Source organism: Piliocolobus tephrosceles, chromosome 9 (assembly GCF_002776525.5).
Source record: "Piliocolobus tephrosceles isolate RC106 chromosome 9, ASM277652v3, whole genome shotgun sequence".
NCBI lineage: Eukaryota > Metazoa > Chordata > Mammalia > Primates > Cercopithecidae > Piliocolobus > Piliocolobus tephrosceles.
The window spans coordinates 22,922,803-22,944,091 of NC_045442.1; the positions used below are offsets into that span (position 1 = coordinate 22,922,803).

The 21,289-nt window shown below is 42.2% G+C and overlaps 1 protein-coding gene across 1 annotated transcript in view; it reads right to left on the reverse strand.

Moving 5' to 3' along the window:
* Window positions 1–18,953, reverse strand: part of RBM20 (RNA binding motif protein 20) — a 194,238-nt gene extending 175,285 nt beyond the window's left edge. The window contains exon 1 of the mRNA XM_023206218.3: window positions 18,638–18,953. Within this exon, the coding sequence (XP_023061986.2) occupies window positions 18,638–18,834 (197 nt within the window). The 5' untranslated portion in view covers window positions 18,835–18,953. The remainder of the gene's footprint in view (window positions 1–18,637) is intronic.
* Window positions 18,954–21,289: the final 2,336 nt, after the last annotated feature.

Sequence of the window (21,289 nt, forward strand, 5' to 3'; positions counted from 1 at the left end):
ACCTCTGACCCACTCATCTACTTCCTCCCTACCTATACAGGTAAATATATTTATTGGTTTATTCTTCCATTTTAAAAAAATTTATAAGCAAGTATATGTATATTTCATAAATAATAAATAGCATGCCATCCACTTTTTTCTGCATTGTGCTTTTTCATTTAATAGTACGCTCTGGAGATCATTCCATAGCAGAGATCATCCCACTTCCCTCTCATTGATACATAGAATACTGTGTTCTATGTATCAGGGTGTGGAATATGTATACAACTGGCTCTCTTCTCTGTAAGAAAGCAGGGTGATGACTGGGCACAGTGGCTCATGCCTGTAATCCTAGCACTTTGGGAGGCTGAAGCGGATAGATTGCCTGAGCTCAGGAGGTCGAGACCAGCCTGGGCAACACCCTGTCTCTACTAAAATACAAAAAATTAGCTAGGTGTGGCGGCACGCACCAGTAATCCCAGTTAGGCTGAGGCAGGAGAATTGCTTGCTTGAACCCGAGAGGCAGAGGTTGCAGTGAGCCAAGATCACACCATTGCACTCCAGCCTGGGCGACAGTGCAAGACTCCGTCTAAAAAAAAAAAAAAAGAAAGAAAGAAAGCAGGATGAGAGGGAGGTGAATATATATTCGTATTTGCTTCAGTGACTACAGAGGACAGATTTGAGGGATGTCCAATGTAGGAATGAACAGGAAGATCAGAGTCTACAGGCTGCCTAATCTCAGACGCTGTTCTATGCATCAGTATAAAGGAAGGAGGATGATCATTTACTCAACCCATTCCCTGTTGATGGACATCTGGGTTGTCTCCAGTCTTCTGCTATTGCAAATAGTGTCATGATGGAGAAGCTTGTGCCTATGTCTTTTTAAACATTTTTGTGTGTGTATCTTGGGATAGATCCTATAATAGGATTGATTGGTCAAAAGGTAACCCACATATACTTTTGCTAGATATTGCAACTTCTCCATAAAGGTTGTATCATTTCATGTTCCCTACCATAAAGTGGTATGTTTTACATGCTGACAAGTTTTCTTTAATTCTTCCAAAATCTCGGAAGCTTTAATTAAAAACCTCTAAGAGAACTGTTAATGAAAGCCATCTGATTCAATTCTTCAATTCTCTCCATTTTAGACCGAGGAAATTTCTTTTGAGAAAGGGCAGTGATGTACTCAAGGAACTGCCTGACCCAGTTTTTCACTTTATACATAATCTCTCTCTCCCCTAATGATGTCAGAGAAGTCAGCACAGTGTTAAATATTTGGTTTGAAAATATGATCGATTAGTTTAGGTCTTTGTGAACTGCAAGTGGCTTCCTGAATTGGAAATGGAAGTTCACTGGGAAAGGAGAGCTTCTCGGTGCTTTCTCCTTTCCTCATCCCTTCACAGCCCTTCTAACAAAGCACAGATCTATTTGGAATTTAATGGTACCAGTCAAGTGCTGGCTCCTATCCACACCAACACTGCTGAAGATCATCTTCCTCGAGTATCCTCCCAGCAACTGAGATTAGCAGCATATAGACTCTGCCACTCAACTCTACTCTTTTTTTTTTTTTTCTTTGAGACTGGTCTTGCTCTGTCACCTATTGCCTAGAGTGCAATGGCATGATCTCGGCTCACTGCAACCTCCGCCTCCTGGGTTCAAGCGATTCTCCTGCCTCAGCCTCCCACGTAGCTTGGATTACAAGTGCCCGCCACCATGCCTGGCTAACTTTTTGTATTTTTAGTAGAGATCGGGTTTTGGCATGTTGGTCAGGCTGATCTCAAACTCCTGACCTCAGGTGATCTGCCCACCTCAGCCTCCCAAAATGCTGGGATTACAGGTGTGAGCCACCATGCCTGGCCCCTACTTTCAACATCTCTCAAATTTCACCCTCTGATCACTGAAGCAAATATGAATACATATTCACCTTCCTCTCACCCTGCTTTCTTACAGAGAAGGCAACCAACCGTATACACTTTCCACACTCTGATTTTTGCCCTTAGTAATATATTCTTGAGACTTCTCTGTATCAGTACCCAGAGATGGTCCGAATAGTATTGGGAGGACGTAGCCAAGTGTTATTCACGAATCCCCTATTGCTGGACACATGGTTGTTCCAATCTTTTTTGGCCTCTATGTCTAGGGACTGAGCCCAGGCCTGCTGCTCTCCCTCCACCATCAAGATCCCACCAAATACACAAGTCAGATCCCAGCCTAAGGGTTCTGGCTAAACTGGCAACTGCTGGAGTTGGGCCATGAGAAGAGCACTGAGTCACGGGTGCCCAAGAAGAGTTTTACTTCCAAGAACCCCACAGGAGCGGAGGCTACAATCTTCTAACACCTTCCCCTTTCAGTTTCCTGAATCACAAAACTCAGAACCTGAAGCCTATATAGTTCATACCCTAGGTGGGCTCAGAGAGGGAACAAAGGCCACCACATGACAATCACTAAAGTCAGTATTTTTACTTACAGTTCACTTAGTCATTCAACAAATATTTAGTGAGCTTCTTCCAGGTGTCAGGAATTGCTCTTAGGCCCTGGGGGATAAATCACTGAGTACAACTCCCCTGCCACTGGGGAGCTTATGTGGTGGGGGCAGGGTGAAAGGAGCCATAATAGACAATAAGAACATAATAAATGAGTAAATTATATAATTTGTTGGAACAGCAGTCCCCAACCTTTTTGGCACCAGGGACCAGGTTTGTGGAAGACAATTTTTCCACGGACTATGGTGGCAGGGGATGGTTTTGGGATGATTCCGGCATATTACATTTATTATGTACTTTATTTCTATTATTACATTGTAATATATAATGAAATAATTATACAACTCACCATAATATAGAATCAGTGGGAGCCCTGAGCTTGTTTCCTGCAACTAGATGGTCCTATCTGGGGGTGAGGGAGACAGTGACAGATCATCAGGCATTAGATTCTCATAAGGAGCATGCAACCTACATCCCTCATATGTGCAATTCACAATAGGATTTGCCCTCCTATGAGAATCTAATGCCACCACTGATCTGACAGGAGGCGGAGATGAGGTGCTAATGCGAGTGGTGGGGAGCAGCTGTGAATACAGAGGACGCTTCCTTTGCTTGCCCACCACTCACCTCCTGCTGTGTGGCCTCATTCCTAACAGGCCACAGCCTGGTACCAGTCCACGGCCTGGGGGTTGGGGATCCTTGTGCTGGGAGACGACAAGTGGAAAAAATAAAGCAAAATAAGACAGCCTGGATGGGAAGGGATGGCTTCAAGATGCAATTTAAATAGGGTGGTTGGAATAAGTCTCATTGAGGAATCATGAGCCCTTATTTTCCAGGCAACTTTTTTTTTTTTAAGCTGCCACAAGTCGACTGGACCATCGTTATTAATGCTACAGTTAAACTGTCATTATTGCAAATGTCAAGGCAATAATAAAGCAGTATCTTGGTGTTGCTGTTGTCTTGATTTGTGTTATTTTAGAAATTGCTTGAGGCCGAGCACAGTCACTCATACCTGTAATCTCAGCACACGGGGAGGCTGAGGCGGAATGATTGCTTGAACCCAGGAGTTTGAGACCAGCCTGAGCAACATGGTGAAACCCTGACTCTACAAAAAATGTAGCAAGGCATGGTGGTGCACACCTGTAGTCCCAGCTCCTTGGGAGGTTGAGGTGGGAGGATCACTTTGCACTCCAGCCTGGGTAAGAATAAGATCCTGTCTTAAAAAAAAAAAAAAGAAAAGAAAAGAAAAAAGAACAGGAATTGCTTGAAATAGGCAGATGCTAGCTTAGGGCTTAGAAGCTTTTTTTTGTGATGCAGAAATGTATTGTTGAAAGCATTGACGCAAATGGGTTTTAAGGAGTGTTCCCAGTGGTCATTTCCACCGTTTATCCTATTTGGATCAAAACTCTCAGAAGAAATTCAGCCTAGAATTGCCTGCACACAATCTGGTGTCTGGCTGGAGATGACAGCATCATGAGACAAAAAGCTGGTTTACATGAGGACACATGTATTCAGTACTGCTTTCCTACCAAGGCATGTTCACCTGTCATCTCATTGACTATTTGAACAAGCCCCATACCCTGGTCCCCCTTTAACCCATGTAGACTCTAAGAAGCTAAGTGCTACCTCTGGTCACACAGTGGCTTCACAGTGGATCCCAGAGCAGAGCTGAAGTTTATGACTTTCCACATTTTTACTCCTCTTACATGGCCTCTCCAAACATAAATGTCTGTCTGGCCCTTTCAGACAGGCAGTCCAAATAAAACAAACGCTGGAGAAAACCAAGCTTTGGGGTCACGTCAGGTCTCACCCATGAGACCATCCTGACTACTATTTCTCATTACCAAGTCAGTTAGGTTGAAAGTTGAGTTGCAGTTAAGTTCTCATTCCCAGATATTCAACACACTATGTGCCAGGGGCCCTGCTAGGTGATGGGGATACCAAAGATGAATGGCAGTGGCCTTGCCTACAAGGACTTTGCATGGTCTTTAGGGGAGACAAGCAAGAGGAGAGCATGGACAAATGCTACAATGGGAGCCACAGATGATTACAGGAAGAGGGACACTCAGCCCTCCTTCCTGCTTAAGGTTGGGGAAAGCTCCCTGGAAGAGGTGAGGGCTAAGCAGAATTCAGAATGTTCTAGTTCAGAAGAAGGAAAGAGGGCGGCCAAGATAGGACAGCAAGTTCTGGAGCTGGAGGACTGAGTGGGGCAGATCTGCAAGGGCCTTCCACAGTCTGAACCTTAACCTAAAGACCAGGAGAAGCCACAGCAGGGCTTCCAGCAAGCAGAGGACAAGATCAAGACTGTGCTGCTGCAGAGAAAAGAAGGAGCGGAACCCAACCCAGCAGGAGGTTGGGGGAGAGCTGGAAGGCCTGAACTAAGAGGACGGCAGTGGGTAGGGACAAGGAGGAGGGAATCCAAAGGAAAAAAAGGAGGGTGCGCAACTTGGAAGGAGTCAGAAGACCTGGCTTGGAGCCCAGACTCTCCAATCATTGGCTAGGTGACCCTGAGCTACTCCTAGCTACTTAATCCCTACCTACTTCACAGGGTTGTTGGAGGATTAACTGGGATAACCTAGAAGGAAACAAAGTGCCCTGTGAATGCTACAGACTGCAAAACACAGCGCCATTCACTCACCCCCCAGCACTGTTGCATCATGGCTAGGAGACGTCAAATTACCCTCACAGGTGCGTAAGTTTCCCCTGCTCCACTGAACTGCTCTAATACTTGGCTGGCCTTTGGTATATCCAGTCTCCTTTCTGGACCTCATCACCTTTTCTATAAAGTAAAAGAGCTGACTCAGGTGATTTTTAGGGTTTCTTTCAGTTTGAAGTTCTGCGGTTTTGTCGTCTTATTCATCTTGTGTCCTGACTTCCATGGTCATAATCACTTGCCAAATGAAAAACTATTGAAGGAAGATTCGTCAACAGAAGAAAAAAAAAACTAAACTAGTGAGTGATTGACTCTGAAAACAGAGATGAAAAAGTGTGTATTCTTTAAACACCTTGAAGGGTTACATTAACATGCTCCGTTCAATTACATAGTAATGAAAATTTGAAGAGGTTTCACCCAAACAATGATTCTTAGTACAATATTTGTGATCCCAAAAAGTTAAATTATCATTGGCCTAGAAATTTACCCAAGAGAAGCTAAAAGATATGTCCAGATAAAGACTTGCAAAGGAATGTTCATACCAGCTTCATTTGTAATAGCCAAAACCTGGAAACAACTTAAATGTCCATCAGTGGATGAATAAACAGTTTACACTATATCCACAAAACAGAATACTACTCAGCAAAGTAAAAGGCCCAAAGTTTTGATACAAGAAACAACATATATGAACCTCAAAATCATTATGCTAAAAAAAACCCATAAAATGGGAGAACATATTTGCAAATTATACATCTGATAAGGGCCTACTGTCCAGAATTTTCAAAGAACTCTTACCATTCCAAAACAAGAATGTAAAAAACCCAATTTTAAAATGGATGATAGATTTTAGTAGACATTTCTCAAAAGAAGATTATTTAAACAGCCAAAAAGCCAACATGAAAAGAAGCTCAATATCATTAGTCATTACTGAAATACAAATCAAAACCACATTGAGATCCTACTTCATACCCACTAGGATGGCCATTAAAAACAACAACAACAACAACAACAACAGCAACAGGCCGGGCACGGTGGCTCATGCCTGTAATCCCACCACTTTAGGAGGTCAAGGCAGGCAGATCATGAGGTCAGGAGATTAAGACAATCCTGGTTAACATGGTGAAATCCCATCTCTACTAAAAATACAAAAAATTAGCTGGGCGTGGTGGCATGTGCCTGTAGTCCCAGCTACTCGGGAGGCTGAGACAGGAGAATCACTTGAACCTGGGAGGCAGAGGTTACAGTGAGTCGAGAACACGCCAATGCACTCCAGCCTGGGTGACAGAGTGAGACTCCATCTCGAAAAACAAACAAACAAACAAAACTAGAAAATAACAAGTGCTGGCAAGGATGTGAAGAAATTGGAATCTTCATTCATTGCTGGAAGGAATGTAAAATGGTACAGGGCTTTGGAAAGCTTTCTGGAGGTTCCTTGATAAATTAATCATAGAATTACTATATGACTGGCCAGGTGTGGTTGCTCACGTCTGTAGTTCCAGCACTTTGGGAGGTCGAGGCTGGTGGATGACCTGAGGTCAGGAGTTTGAAACCTGACTGGCCAACATGGTGCAACCCCATCGCCACTAAAAATACGAAAATTAGCTGGATGTGGTGGCGGGTGCCTGTAATCCCAGCTATTTGGGAGGCTGAGGCACAAGAATCACTTGAGCCTGGGAGGCTGAGATTGCACTAAGCTGAGATCATGCCACTGTACTCCAGCCTGGGCGACAGAGCGGGACTCCATGTCAAAAAAAAAAAAAAAAAAGAATTACCATATGACCCACCAATTCCACTCCAAAATATATACCCAAAAGAACCAAAAACAGATGTTCAAACAAAAACTTGCATAAAAATGTTCATAGTAGCACTATTCATAATAGTAAAAAGGTAGAAAAAAACCAAATGTCTATCAGTAGATGAACGGACAAAGAAAACGTTATCTCTACCTATACGATGGAATATTATTCAGCAGTAAAAAGGCATACAGTGCTGACACGTGACACAGTATGGATGAACCTTGAAAGCATGATGCCATGTAAAAGAAGCCAGACACAAAAAGCCACATATGTGATCCCATTTGTATGAAATCTCCAGAACAGGCAAATCCATAGGGACAGAAAGTAGATTGGTTTCCAGTGACTGGGGAGAGGCAGGAATGGGAAGTAACTGCTTAGTAGGCATGAAGTTTCCTTTTGAGGCAATGCAAATGTTTTGGTACTAGAGAGTGGTGATGGTTGCACAACACTGTGAACGTACTTGATGTCACTAAATTATGCACTTTAAAATAGTGAAAGAAGACACACACACACGCGCACGCACACACACACACAGAGTACATACTTGGATTTCATTTGTATAAAATTCTAGAAAACACAAAGAAAGCAAAACAGTGGTACCCTGAATGTGAGGGGGATAAGGAGAAGAGGGAAAGATATTTCTTAAAGCAAAAGAATACCTGTAACAATGTCTGCAAAGATGGTTCAAAAAGTATGTCTAGCAGAGACTAGCTGAGCTTGATGTGTCCTTGTTTCAAGTTAGGAATTCCTTTTGCTATGAATAGGAGCCTTGGACACTTTAATCATTGCAGAATCCTGGTTTTCTGAATTGGTTCAAAAATGGTCTGGTGGAAGTTGGCAGACACTTTGCAAATCAAACTATTGAATCTGTTATTATTTTAGCGCATCAGATTTAGGTATTGCCTAATGTGCATAACAAGCAGAATAAGACAGTGAATCAAATGCCAGAGTCGGATTTGTTTGAGGAATTTAAATTGGGATATACATTTCACTTTAATCCAAAGCTGTACTTAAAGTTATAAGGGAAAAAAAGGGCAGGAGCAGGGGACGGAAACAGGAAAAAATGTTTTAATTGGATTGCTTAGTTTGTCTTAAATTTGACCTACTTTCAGATTTATTTCAGCCATTTTTTTCTATAATATTTTCTTGTAAGTGATGGATTTTCTATAAATTAAGAATACAGATATTTACACAGAGAAGACAGGGTTGCTTGAATTAGTATAACATTCTTTAGTCCAAGCCCCATTCCACTATGTTTTCACAAATACCATTTTTCTTAGCTTTCCTGGGTCCTAGTAAGGTTGTGCCTCAGTTTCTTCATCTGCATGATGGGGAGAATAACAACACTTACCTCACAGGATTATTGTTGAAGTAAATGGATTGAAAATACTTAAACTGTTTAGAATAGTGTCTGGCACACAGAAAGCACTCTTTATAAAAGTTAGTTGTTATTCACTTTATTATTACTGCTCCCTTTAACAGATAAGAACACTGAGGCTCAGGGTTAGTAGTGGCAAAGCTGAATCCAGAACATAGATCATGCCTGCTCCTGCTCCTTTTCACTACTCCACACCACCTTTTTCACCCATACATATTTTGTGTATGAAAACAGGAGTACCAAAGTGGAATAGGCAAAAATAGCTGTGTAACTTAAATCTAAAAAACATGAACAAACTGCTAGTCACTGACCAGCCCCACAACTCACCCAGTTTAGGCATCAGGGCAAGTCATCAGTCATTTTTAAAGCCTGCTTCATACAGTGATTTTGAAAATGGAGTTAAAAGGCTTCTGCAAAGAACCAACATAACTTCAAGAGGATGCCCAAAAAAATCTCATGAGTAGTACAAATTACATCAGTATCCATTTATTTCCATTAGCATTAAAATGGACATTAAAAGGCACTGCAACTCAAGAGATGGAATGCCTCCTATAGAATTACATGGGAAGTAGCTGAGCCATGGATCAAGTCCTGTGACGTCAGGACTAGAAAAATCCAGAGGCTCTAGATAATATCAATGGGCTGATACAATGCAATCATATTTGCAAGGCTGTTTGATATAAACTGTGTGTCCAAACTCATACATTCTAAAGTGATCCACATATTTCATTACAATTGCTTCTTAAATATTTAATCAAATTAAAAGACAAAGCCACTAGATGAAAGTCTGTTGGAACATAGGATATTCAGAGGGTCTCATGGTAGCACCTCTGCAGACAACTTCCTACTTATCACAAACAGAAAAATGTCTGTCTACAATGGAGCAATCTGGTGGCTGCCATGTTAAACAAGGGATCAAACTTTTAGCCTATCTTTGCCAAAATGTTTACCCTGGATCTGGTCATGAAGAAACAACGGTCACAGCCATATCATGGTTCATTCTCCAACACAACTAGCCTGTAATCTTCAGTCATGGAAAGGAGAAAGAGTTGGGTATACTTGGTAGATTAAAAAGAAGAGATGGCTGGTGCAGTGGCTCATGCCTGTAATCCCAGCACTTTGGGAGGCTGAGGCAGGAGGATCGCTCAAGTCCAGGAGTTCAAGACCAGCCTGGGCAACATGGTGAAACCCCATCTCCACAAAAAATAAAGAAATTAGCAGAGCGTGGTGATGCACTTCTGTAGTCCCAGCTATTTGGAAGGCTGAGGTGGCAGATTGCTTGAGCCAGGGAGGTCAAGGCTGCAATGAGCCGAGATCACACCACTGCACTCCAGCCTGAGTGACAGAGTGAGACCCTGTCTCAAAAAAAAAAAAAAAGAGAGAGAGAGAGAGAAAGACATTATAAACAAATGCAAAAAAACAAAAAACAAAAACAAAAAAACCAGCTCTATGAGGCATTATCTGACAATGAAAAAGTTAAAAATCTAGTGTTTATTAGAAAAAAATTAAATAAGACCAATTTCCTGAGCTATGATAACAAAATTATAGTTATACAAATTACTCTTCAGGAAAAGGAAAAGCAAGAGAGGGCACACTCAAGGACAAGCAAGAATGCAAATATAGTCCCCCCAAAGCAGGTTTACTTTTTAAAAATACAGTCCAAATTACATCCTTGGTTGAAACAAATTTAAAGCAGAGTGAGAATTGGGGTGACAGAAATAATAACAAGCATTCCTATAATTGGCTTGGGAGTAAGAAGTAAAATGTGTTTTGCTTCCTTTAAATAAAAATATTAGTTATGCTTTTACATCTCAAAAGGTTCATCTTTAAACCACAGCTGGAAGGGTATCAAGAGGATGTTTCCGGGTATGAAAGGAAGGTAGGTATTGGGTTTTTCCCCTATTAAGGATCTGGAAAAAAAAGTAACCTTGAACCAAGAAGAGCAGAGAAGAAAATGTGATGGTTGGCTTCTGTTTGGCAGATAGGAACAGAGCACGAGATGTCCAGGAGAGACCCAGTCTACTGCCATTCCCAGAAATGTCCTGTGTGGGTGGGTGGGCAGGATGAGGTGGGAGGAGACAACACAACCAAGGATGCTTTTCTTAACCCTCTTAGGGGATGTGAGTAGACTAAGGCCAGTACATACATGGTTAATTTATGAATGCCTCCATTTCTCTCTCCTCCATTCCCAGGATGACAAAAGGGTGGCCTAGCAGAAAATATAAGAGACAGAAATAAGGGGATTCTCATCCCAGCCTGAGGACTCCTTCACTGTGTGACCTTCAACAATTCGCTTGACTTCTCTGATGCTCATTTGCCTTACCTAGAAAAACAGGAAGGCTGGGCTAAAACAGCTCTCAGCCACCTTTCAGGACTAAAATCTAAGATGCTAAAGGGCAGCTCAGTCTTCAAGATAGTGCAATACCAATGTGAAATGTCTATTCCTTCGGTGGCTGTTTTTAAAAATGAAATACTCAAAGGTATAGATGGTTAGGAAAAGAAAGAGATAAAGAAAAAATAGTTTTATTGTTTTATTTTACTGTAAAAGTGATATATGCTCACTGAATTAAAAAGAATAGACAATATTGAAAGGAAGAAAAAAAGAAAACCATTCTAATTGCCCCATCCAGAGTTAGAACTACTCTTAATGTTCTCTGCATTTGTTCTTCAAATATTTTTTAAGGTTGGCAGCCACCAGAACACACTCGTATACATCTTTTCAAAAACAAACATGAGATCTTTGCACACATGCAGTTTGTAGTTTTTTTGTTTTTGTTTTTTTAGTTAATATTATATGGTCCTCCTTCCATATCACCCAATGCAAAATAACATCATCATTCTAATGGCTGAGTAGTACATGACCTTATAACTCCATGTGGTTTATTTTTCCAACTGAAAAACATTTAAGTGGTTTCTAATTTTCACTCTTCTAGACAGTGTTGCAATAAATATTCTTATGTTCATCCTCATTTATGTACATATTTGAAGACTTTAAATCAAGATTTAATCACAGACTCATCTCCCTTTTTATGCAGAAGGTTAAAATAGTGATCATTTCAAATATCAAATAAAGTTTCTCCACAACTCTGCTATTGCCAGCGCGGGAGGACACAGCATTGGCCCCATGGCACCCACATCCTGGCTCTGAAAACACTCGGTCTCCTGATTCAGTGAGGCTACAGGGAAGCATGAGGCCCAGCTTTGAGACAACTATGACATCTGCAAGGCTGCAAAGAGGTTTCAGGGCGAGCTCCAGGCTGGTCTCTGCGGCCGACTGACTGTGCGTCACAGTTCAGGAGTCCCTGCAGCAACTGCAGCCGTGCTCCTGTAAAACGTTTGTGTGTCCTATGTTTACGTTCTCTGCCTCTGAAACCAGCTATGTCACCAAACACACTCCCACTGGCCTGTGTTTAACACAATCCAATTCAGACACATGAAATTATTGTCTCTGTCTCCTAAGCTGAAAGTGCTGCTTTCAGTTTGTTAAAGTAAATGTTAAAGTACTTACTTTAACATTCCAAAAAATTATTCTTATACCAAAGACATTTTTAGAGATTGAAGAACAGTTTAAAACTTCTTCGTGTTCACTGACATTAGTGTTTATTTTTCTGACTTTTAAAATTATGTCACTGATCCAAATATTCTTTGTGAATGCTACAGAAAGCATTTCATTCTCTTTTTGTGGTTGTTGCTTTCATGGGTGATCAATGTCACAAATATATACCTATGTCCACGGCTACATTTAATTGATGTGGGACATATTCTGTATCAGGTGATGGAGGAAGTAGATGGGGGAGGCATTCTACATTGGTGATCACTCCACAAGTTTGCTAAGATTTGCACAAGAGCCACCTAATTTTATTGTTGGAAGAAACTGCAATTGATCATTTCCAATCCCTGGAGAGGCTGGATTAATTGGCTTGTCCAGGTCACTGACTCCCAGTCCAGATTTTTTTCCTCTCCGGCATTCCTCGACAGAAGCCCAGTAATGAATTTAGAGCAAAGATGCTCATTTTACACCTGAAAGCATCAGACTGATCTTAAATCATTCTCTTCGATAATTAATTCAAAATAAACCAAAGGAAGAGATTTAATGAAACCAATACATCTTTAAAATATATATTACCTAGTCTACTCCTGACACTTTAAAATATATATTACCTAGTCTACTCCTAGACTACTCCTGGAGGGTAGGTTGAAGGGCAGGCCTAACAAAGCTTAAAAACATATTTGGGAAAGAGTCTACAGACAAGTTGCAAAACCAAAAAGTATTTAAGATGTCCAGACGGCAGCAATGGGAGGTTTCCAGGTGTGGGCCAGAGTGGGAAGTGGTAACTGAGAACCGATGGGTCATTAGTGTGATCAGGAGAAAGCAGGTGCAAAGAAAAGGCAGAAGCAGGTGGCCCTGGTACAGCCTTAAAGCAAATACCACATTAAAGAAGGCAAAAGTGGCGTGGAAACTATCTTCATGGGGTGATAACCACTCCCAAACACATGCGTGACCCCCTGCCTTTTGTTTCTGAACACATGGAAAGCTTGATTTGTCCAACTGAGCTTGAGTTATCAATACATCCTCATGCAAGTTGCTTAACTGCTCCCTTTTTGCTCATAAAGTACATTAGCACCAACATGTGCCATCTCCCCTGCAGATCTGCTGTCAGCAAGTTGGAAAAGTTGCCTTAGAAACCATCAGGGACTTACTTATCTTATAAAATCCATCAGGAGTTGCAGGGAAGAGGAAGATCAATCAACTTGACTGTAACTTCCACCACAGTCAAGAGTTTATCATATTAGATGGATATACGCAACATATCCAAAACACACACAAATTATTTGGAGGGGAGTCCTCCTTGCTTTCACCTCCTCTCCCAACAGCTGGCAGTGATAACTTGTCCCCACACTAGCTGTATGTAAATTTCGAAGACTAAAATCTTGTACAGCTCCTTAGTTGGGTGGAATTTAAACAGTGACCACCCATGGAGCCAGTCAAACTATCAGCTCGCCAACAATACCCCTGTGGTGGTGATGGAAACCAAATGCACATTCCTTATTCAAAAATATATCTTCTTAATTAGGATCAGAATCTGCCAGTCTACTCACTGGTAGGAACAAGCAGTATTAGGCATCCAGGATAATACACATATTCTCAAGATCCAGCCAGGTTCTTTAAACAGAAAGGGAACTGCTGTGTGCTCCTTTCTGCAAACCACTAATTACCATCCTTGCCATGATTCTGGAATATGGATCATTTTACTTAATGTAAAGCTTTTCAACACTCTATTCTAAACACAGCTACCAGTCACTCACACCAGCTGCAGATCCACAGCAATTTTCCCTGTTAAAATACACAAAATAATATCAGTTAGACCATCCCCAATGAAATAATCACTGTGGCAGGAAATAAAAATCAGATTAAGTAGGATTTTGTGGTATAGGAGACCATTCAAACTTTTGTCTGGCAGGGAGACCAGGACAGATGAAGGGAGACGGGAGCCCTGCTTCTGAACTTCTCTTTTGGGTTTTAACTCTAATATCTCAAGCTTCTTCCATTCTTACTTTCTCTATTTAGTTCAGTCCATTTTAATTTCTATCCCTTGATTAAACCCCAGTTCCCAACATTGTGTGTATTCTTCTTTATCAAACCTGTGAATTAAGCTATATCAATCTGTTCACTTGAGGACCGGCTCTTGTGGGCAGGGAAGAATATTAGTTTAAACTGGAGTCAAGAACCTAAAGCCACAAAAAATAAATAAATAAATAAATAATCAGAAGAGAAAGAACCTGGATCATGTGGAATCATTTCACTGTGAGTCAATCCTGGTTGAGTTTTTTCCACCCCCTGGTGACTATTAGGACAGGCAAAGAGATCTTAACAGATCAGAGTTCACTTTCCAGTGGACAGACTTGGGTTTTTTAAATTATTAATTAGATAAACTGCTAAGGAGGTAGCGAAAGAAAACACGGACAGAAAAATAAAAGGGGTGATCAAATTCTTCTTTTCCCCCCTACAGCACTGGCATGAGAACGGCTCTGTGTGCACCATATGCATAGTCCTTTACTGTGACTAATAGGAATAATGTACTACATTTCATAATACTGATTTCTTTGGCAATTTGAGAAAAACTCACAACTAAATGACAGTACATACTATCTAAAAATACTTTTCACAACAAACCCTCAAGCAAAATTTCTTTTTCTGATAAAACTTTGGAAAGCTTTCTAGACAAGCAAAAGAATGGTTCAGGCTGCTAAGAAAATAGCCCCCCCCCCCCCACCTTTTCTTCCCTGTTGGGGTAAAGGCTTAATCCTCTCAGATGGTTTCCCTGCTGAATGCTTGTCTTATGTGCAGTTTAAGATGGTATTTAAAATTTTCAAAATTCCTTCTACAAGTGTATTCCTATTTCCCCTAAAAGTGGGCTCACACTGATGTTAACTGGCACAGATGTTAGAAATTCCGTCCTCTTTCCAGAAAGGACCAAGTATGAATGCAAGGCAATGTCCCTTTTTAGCAAATCCTTATTTCTTCTCTCTGATTCTGGATGTAATTGTCAGCATACCCATCAAAGTGGGTGAACATCATACACAACCTCCCTGCACATGACTCTCTAACAGTTACATGGGGATCCTTCTGCAGAATGTCTGTAAAATTAGAGTCTGTAAATCGGAGCTGCTACTTATAACATTTTCTATTCTGAGTGAGGGGAGCACTTTGCTCTGAAAATATAGACAGCCAGTGTTCTAATGCTACACAGAAGACTATAAACTTTAGAGATCAAAGCTGGATTCATGTTTTCATTAACTACAAACACACGCAGGTGACACTAGCTACCAAACGCTAAACCAAAACTTTTTCTATTGTTTATAATTATTTTTATTCACTGCTTTAAAAATAATGTAGAAAAAAGTGTCATCTATACTCAAATTAAATATGCAACCTGATGTCATGCATTAGCCAGGAATATTTTGCTGCAAATCAAGTAAGTTAGGAAAATCCCCCATATATTAACTTCATAAGAGGGGTGCACGTGTTTGGTGTCTTTCCTCCATGACTAGTGGTATACTTTGTGGTTCCATCTGACAGCTAACTGCAACGTTTCACAAGGAATTGAGTGGCTCTGTTTTCATTCTAATGAGTGCTTTAAAACTTGCAACCTAAAACTTAAATTTCTGACATTCATCAAGGTTAATAAATAACTTCTTATAAATAAAGGATTAGACTTGATTTTAAAGCTCACAATTAAAACAAAATAATTTTAAAAATAAAACGTTGTGTATGTTGGAGGAGATAAATCCTTATAAAACATTCACTGAAATGTCAATGTTTTCTTATTTCTGCTAGTATGGAAAAATATATATATTTGTTAAGTTCTCAAATTATTCTGATTTCCTAACTTATCCCAAATCTGCTCTTAGGGTATTATTTATAGTTCTTGTTTCCTAAATAGCCTAAGTCATGTTTTATATACAATAATGCCTCTAAGCCAATTGGAGAATGCACATTTAAAATTAAAATCTTATAAAATATTAATTATCTGTGTCTATACATGGCTGATAATCTTTACAGTAAGCAAGAGTAGAAAAGGTATGGATGATTCTTAATGGAAGCTAAAAATACAATGATAAGGAAATGAAATCATTGTACTCCAGAGAAATTAACTCTAGATGCAATCTTCATAAGCACTAAGACTGGCTTCCATAAAACAAACAAAATCAGTCTCATTATTAGTCATCACACTTCATGTGTTTATCTTTGTAAATGTAGTACACAGCAGTTCTCTAAAGACCAAATATAACATGTGAATAGGAACTGATTTTTATTATAATTGTTACTATGGTTTATCCAAAGTCACTGACTTTAAAATAAAAACCATTACTAATAAAAATCAGTAAACATAGACATTAAGTGGAAAAATGTTTGTAGTCTTCAAACGTACTATGCAACATGAAGAAGATTGATGTCGCCATCATTTTGAAAGCAATCAAAACTTCTCCTCTTACGAGTTACATAACGACCTCGCTAAAATAACTAGAAAAAAATAGAGGTTCTCTAATAATATTTAATATGTGTTCCACCAGAGGAGAATTTCATCCAAAGCTGTAGCTCACAAAATTCCCCAAATCAACAGGCAAACAACTCATTTTGCGGCCGAGCGCAGTAGCTCCACTATATTTTCTCAAAGATGGCTGATGCAAACCACACCTCATAACTACATAAAAATGGTTGCTCAGATGGAATTATGCAAATGCAGTTTCAAAACAACCTGCTCAAATTTCGGCACATTGAAGATGGACCTATGAAGCGTTTGCGACATTGTGTCTGGTTCCACTGGAATTTCAGTGGGTACTAAGGAGAGCACAAACTCCAAATCATCCTTATAAAGAAAGACTGAAACGTCAGTATGCAAACATCCAATCCTATGGGCATATTCACAGCCCTGGGTCCTGGTCCCTGAACACTGATCCGTCACCAGTGTAAAGCAAGGGGAGCAATGAGGTGCTTCTTGAGGTCTACATCCTGCCCTTCAAGTAGAAGGGGCCATCTTTGAAAAGCCGAGTCTTTTCTTTTAAAATTAGCTATTCCAAAGATGGGATTTTCAAAATGGGGGATGAATTTAGAGGGTAAATTATTTATTATATGAAGCAAATAAAATATACTTTAAATGATCCATTTCCATAAAATGATATTTATTTTCAACCTGGCAGTATTTCATAATCAGACGCCCTTCTACAAAGACCTTTCTGTGAATATAAAGCTCCAAGTTTTCTTCTACTTAAAAGTAAATGATACAAAAGTGCAAGGCGATTACAAAACCAAAGCAATTTCAATAAACCTCAGATGCAGCCTGATTTCAAGCCACAAGGCACTGGCTCCATACGAAGCACATCAGCTGTTTCCAAATTAATAATTGGCCCAATTGGATTTTTCACTAAGTAAACTTTAAATTTTAAATAGTTTTTCTCTGTTGCTTTATATTTATATTAAGAAATAAAGATAAAATTTAAGTATTGATGTACATAAATTGTCAATCATATTTAGTATTGGCTGAATAATTTGCAAAACAATAGAAAAGAATAATAATATGAAATATTTTCATTTTGGAATAGTTGGAAACTGTTTGTAGTTGAAAGTTATATAAAATATCCAATTAAAGCAGAAAGTTGTCACAAGTGGAGATTCAGTATTCCACCAGTCAAAAAGAGGGAACCATTTTGTTCTGAAATATGATACCAGCGTTTTCTAACATTAAACTTGAATTTGCGCAATTCTTTCTATTAGACAAATCAGTCTTCAAAACAATAAATACTTAACTACTATTTACTTCCATTTACACCCATCACTGATTCTTTCTGTTACTAAGTTTTATTAAATTTATAGGACTCAAAGCATCAGAAGAGCAGCGGAAAACCTCTGCTCTGTTCCATAAGGGTATATTTTGCTGTACTTACGTGTATTCATGTAGTGTCGTCAGTTTCGCAGAGGTGCTCATCATTCACTTTCCTACACTTCTTAAACTAGTTTTGAAGACTTCATTACAAACTGAGTAAACCCTTAGGAGAGTAGAGATCCTTCAAATAAACCAACATTCTAGGCCTTAAACCGTCACACGCAATCTCAAAAGAACAAACAACACAAAGCATCACTGTTTTTACTTCTATGTCCCTCAAATGGGCTGAAAGAGCCTCTCGGGGCTTGTTAACCACCCCCAACCTTCTCAAGCATTGGGAAGGCCGACCTGAGAATTCACGACCCAAGTCGCACGGGTCACCCGAGTCACAAGATGGTAACATTAATGGAAAACAGTTGCGTAGCTAAACTCTTCTTAAGGGCCTTCTTGAAACGTGGCTACACTTTCAGGGTAAAGCAAAATATGTTGTTTACAAACTCTCACCTCCCTTTTCACCCCAATGTCACTAGTTGGTTTCACGGGCACCATGAAGGGTGGTTTAATTTTTGGCATTTTACTTACACACCCTCAAGCGCGCGCACACACTCACGCACGACTCTCCATTCCAGGGTCCTCTTGGGACCAGAAAGATGACATACAGTCGCTGGGCCATTTCCCCCCAGTCTGAGCTATTTTAGTTCAAAATATCTAGTACCATCCTTGAAGAGACGAGAAAGGAGATAAGGAAATACAGAATAATTTTCCCTAAAGAACTTGGCTCCCCTCTTTCCAGCCTAACAGCCAGAAGGACACCGACTCTGCCCAGAGGGGGGACGAGAAAACTTCAAACCCAAGGGGGGCGAGCGAAGTTCAGCAGGGACGGGAGATGAAACCACAAAGGGGGATCTCGGGGTGCGTCCCCAGGCGCACCCTTAGTCCCTGTTCCCTTCTGCCCCTCTTACTTTTGGATGATCTGGGGTAGGCCGGCTTGGGGCGGGGGCGGTGGCGGGGGCGGCGGCGGCGGCGGCGGCTGCTGCATCCCTCGCGGGCCGGAGGGTGCCGGGGACGCCCGGGCACCAGGCACACTGCAGGCAACTCTGTCCGGCTGCTCCGGACCGCTGGGGTCCGCGTCCTGGCTCATGGCTGCTGCCAGCACCATGCGGGGCGAGACCTGCCCGGGATCGCGGCGAGAGAGCTCACGGGAGGGGCGGTCCTGGGCCACGGGCGCTCACTGGCCGGGGTCCCCGTGCCCAGTCCCCTTGTCCTTCCCGGTGGCGCGGGGAGGAGACGCGAGGGGCGGGGAGGAGGCAGTCCCGGCGGCGCCGCCTCCTCCTCCTGCTGCTCCAGATCCTCCCGGCCGGCCACGCGGGGGCGGGGGCCAAGGGGGCGTCTCCCGACCGGCTGGAGCTGCTCTGTGGCCGGGGGTTGCTCAGCACCAAGCTGGACCCAGGAACTCTGCCCGCCGACCCTGGGCGCAGGAAGCGGGGAGGGAGCGCGGTGTACGCCACCCGCCACAGTGCACCCCCAAGGTCCGGAGCCCAGCGTTCCACGGCGCAGCACACCGCACGAGGAAGGAGACACACGCAGCCCGCGGCCGGCCGCCGCGCTCTCGCTCCAGCCGGGAACCCTGAGGCCTCCGGCTGTCCCCGGGGACCGTGCGCGCGGCCTCTCGCAGCTCCAGCCAAGCCTGGCGGACCGAGCGCGCCCAGGACGTCCGCGCGCATCTCCCATGCAAAGTGTGCCGGGCCTGACATCTGCCCGCGGCTGGAACTCGGCCAGCGCCACTCGCGCCTGAGGCACCCGACCCCGAGGGGAAGAAAGCCTGGACTCGCCCCGAGGTGGGACTTGTATTGTAACCCAGGTCTCAGATGACCATCTCCGGGGCTCTCCAAATTGTCAGTTCCAGCTGCTGATTTCAGGTGTCCCCGGAAGCAGCCGGTGGAGCCACCGTGGGTTTCTGGTTTCTTTTTCTCTTCACTTAAAAGACCCCGCCACGACCCCACGAGCGCAAAGACAAAACCACGCGTACATTTTATTCTTGTTATTTATTGGCCAAATCTCGGCGGAAATGTAAAGGATGAAAAGAGAGTTTGCCGACATCATACGGTCACCGTCACGCCCTCTGAAGCCCTGTTAATTACCCTGGCTCCCGCGTGCGCCCGTCCACCTGCACTCACCGTTCACAGCTGTGGACGCGGACATCCTGAGGCCTTTCAAGGCTGAGAGCCACCCCGCAAGATGCAGCTTAATGTCCTGGCACGTGGGTGCGAATATGCGAGGCACCTGACGCAGAAATGTCTACGGAGCAGAGCAAAGACCGGAGAAAGCGGCCGCCCAGTACACCTCACCGGCTGTCCAGCATACAGGAGTTCTAAGTCCTGATGCCAATATCCCCGGGAAGTAGAGAAAAGCGTGCCTTGGGTGCCTGGGAAACCAGAGCCCAGCATGCCCCATGGCCTGGAGAGGAGTTTGCTCGGGGTCTCCACCCAACTCACCTTCCTCCCGCAACCACGCGGAGGAAAATTCTGAAGATGGATTCCCTGAGACCTGGCAACTACTTGAATTCCCTAGAAGACGCTTTCATTTCTCCCCAGACTGAGTTTCCAGCCTCAGGAAACTACGCCTCCGCCTCCGTTGATTTCTGCCATCATTCTCTCTTTCTCCTTCTGCCATCATTCTCTCTCCTTCCTTCCCTCTCCCTTTTTTATCTTCCTTTCTTCCTCCTCTAATATAAAATGACACTATCAATTCCTTGTGTCCATAAAGATCAGTTTGCCACAATTCGCAAAATTGAGTCTCACAGAAACAAAAACAAAACAAAAACGTGAAACAGGTAGGCTGGTCCGAAGGTATGTAGGTAGCTCAGTTGATTGTTCTGTTCGTTACAGATAGAGCTTGTTCTACTCTTTCCCCCTTCTCCTTAATGCAGTTGAGGAGGAAGAAAAAACATCAACAACAACAAGGACAAACCCTAGTAAAGAGGTGTTGATTGTTCTTCCCATTTCACAAATGAGGAGGCATTAGCGTGATTTGTCGGGAGGATCCACAGCTAGTAAGAGGCTGTAAGAACCAGAATTTTTCCATTCTCTGAATAGTTTGCTCATCATCTTCAGTTTCCATCACTAAACTCCTAATCGTGGTTTCCTTAAATCTCCATCCTCCACCCCATATTCCCACCCCCAGACTTCCTTAGTGAAAGGAAATTACTTAAAATTAACATTGCAGCTCTCCCAGAAATAAAATTAAAACTTTTTCTGTGTTTGCACGGAAATCTTTTCCTCAGAATCCTCCAAAACCTTGATGGAAAGAGCTTTGCAGTCAAAAGGACCTGTTTCCGAGTCCAGATTCTGCAGTTTACCAGTGGAATAATTCAACTTCTCTGAGTGTCAGTTACCAAATACGTAAATCAGAACTGATGAGATCCTGTCTTGGAGAGTCTCTGTTAGGGTTAGGGATAATGTGTCTTGCATACTTTATGCATAAGATGTTCAATCTGGCACTTACTACAAACATAATTCTTTATATTCCAACCTTATAACCAAATATTAATACAACAGATCTCAAACCCCAGAAAGCTGAGAGCCTGGAAGTCACAACATCGATATGAGTGAGTC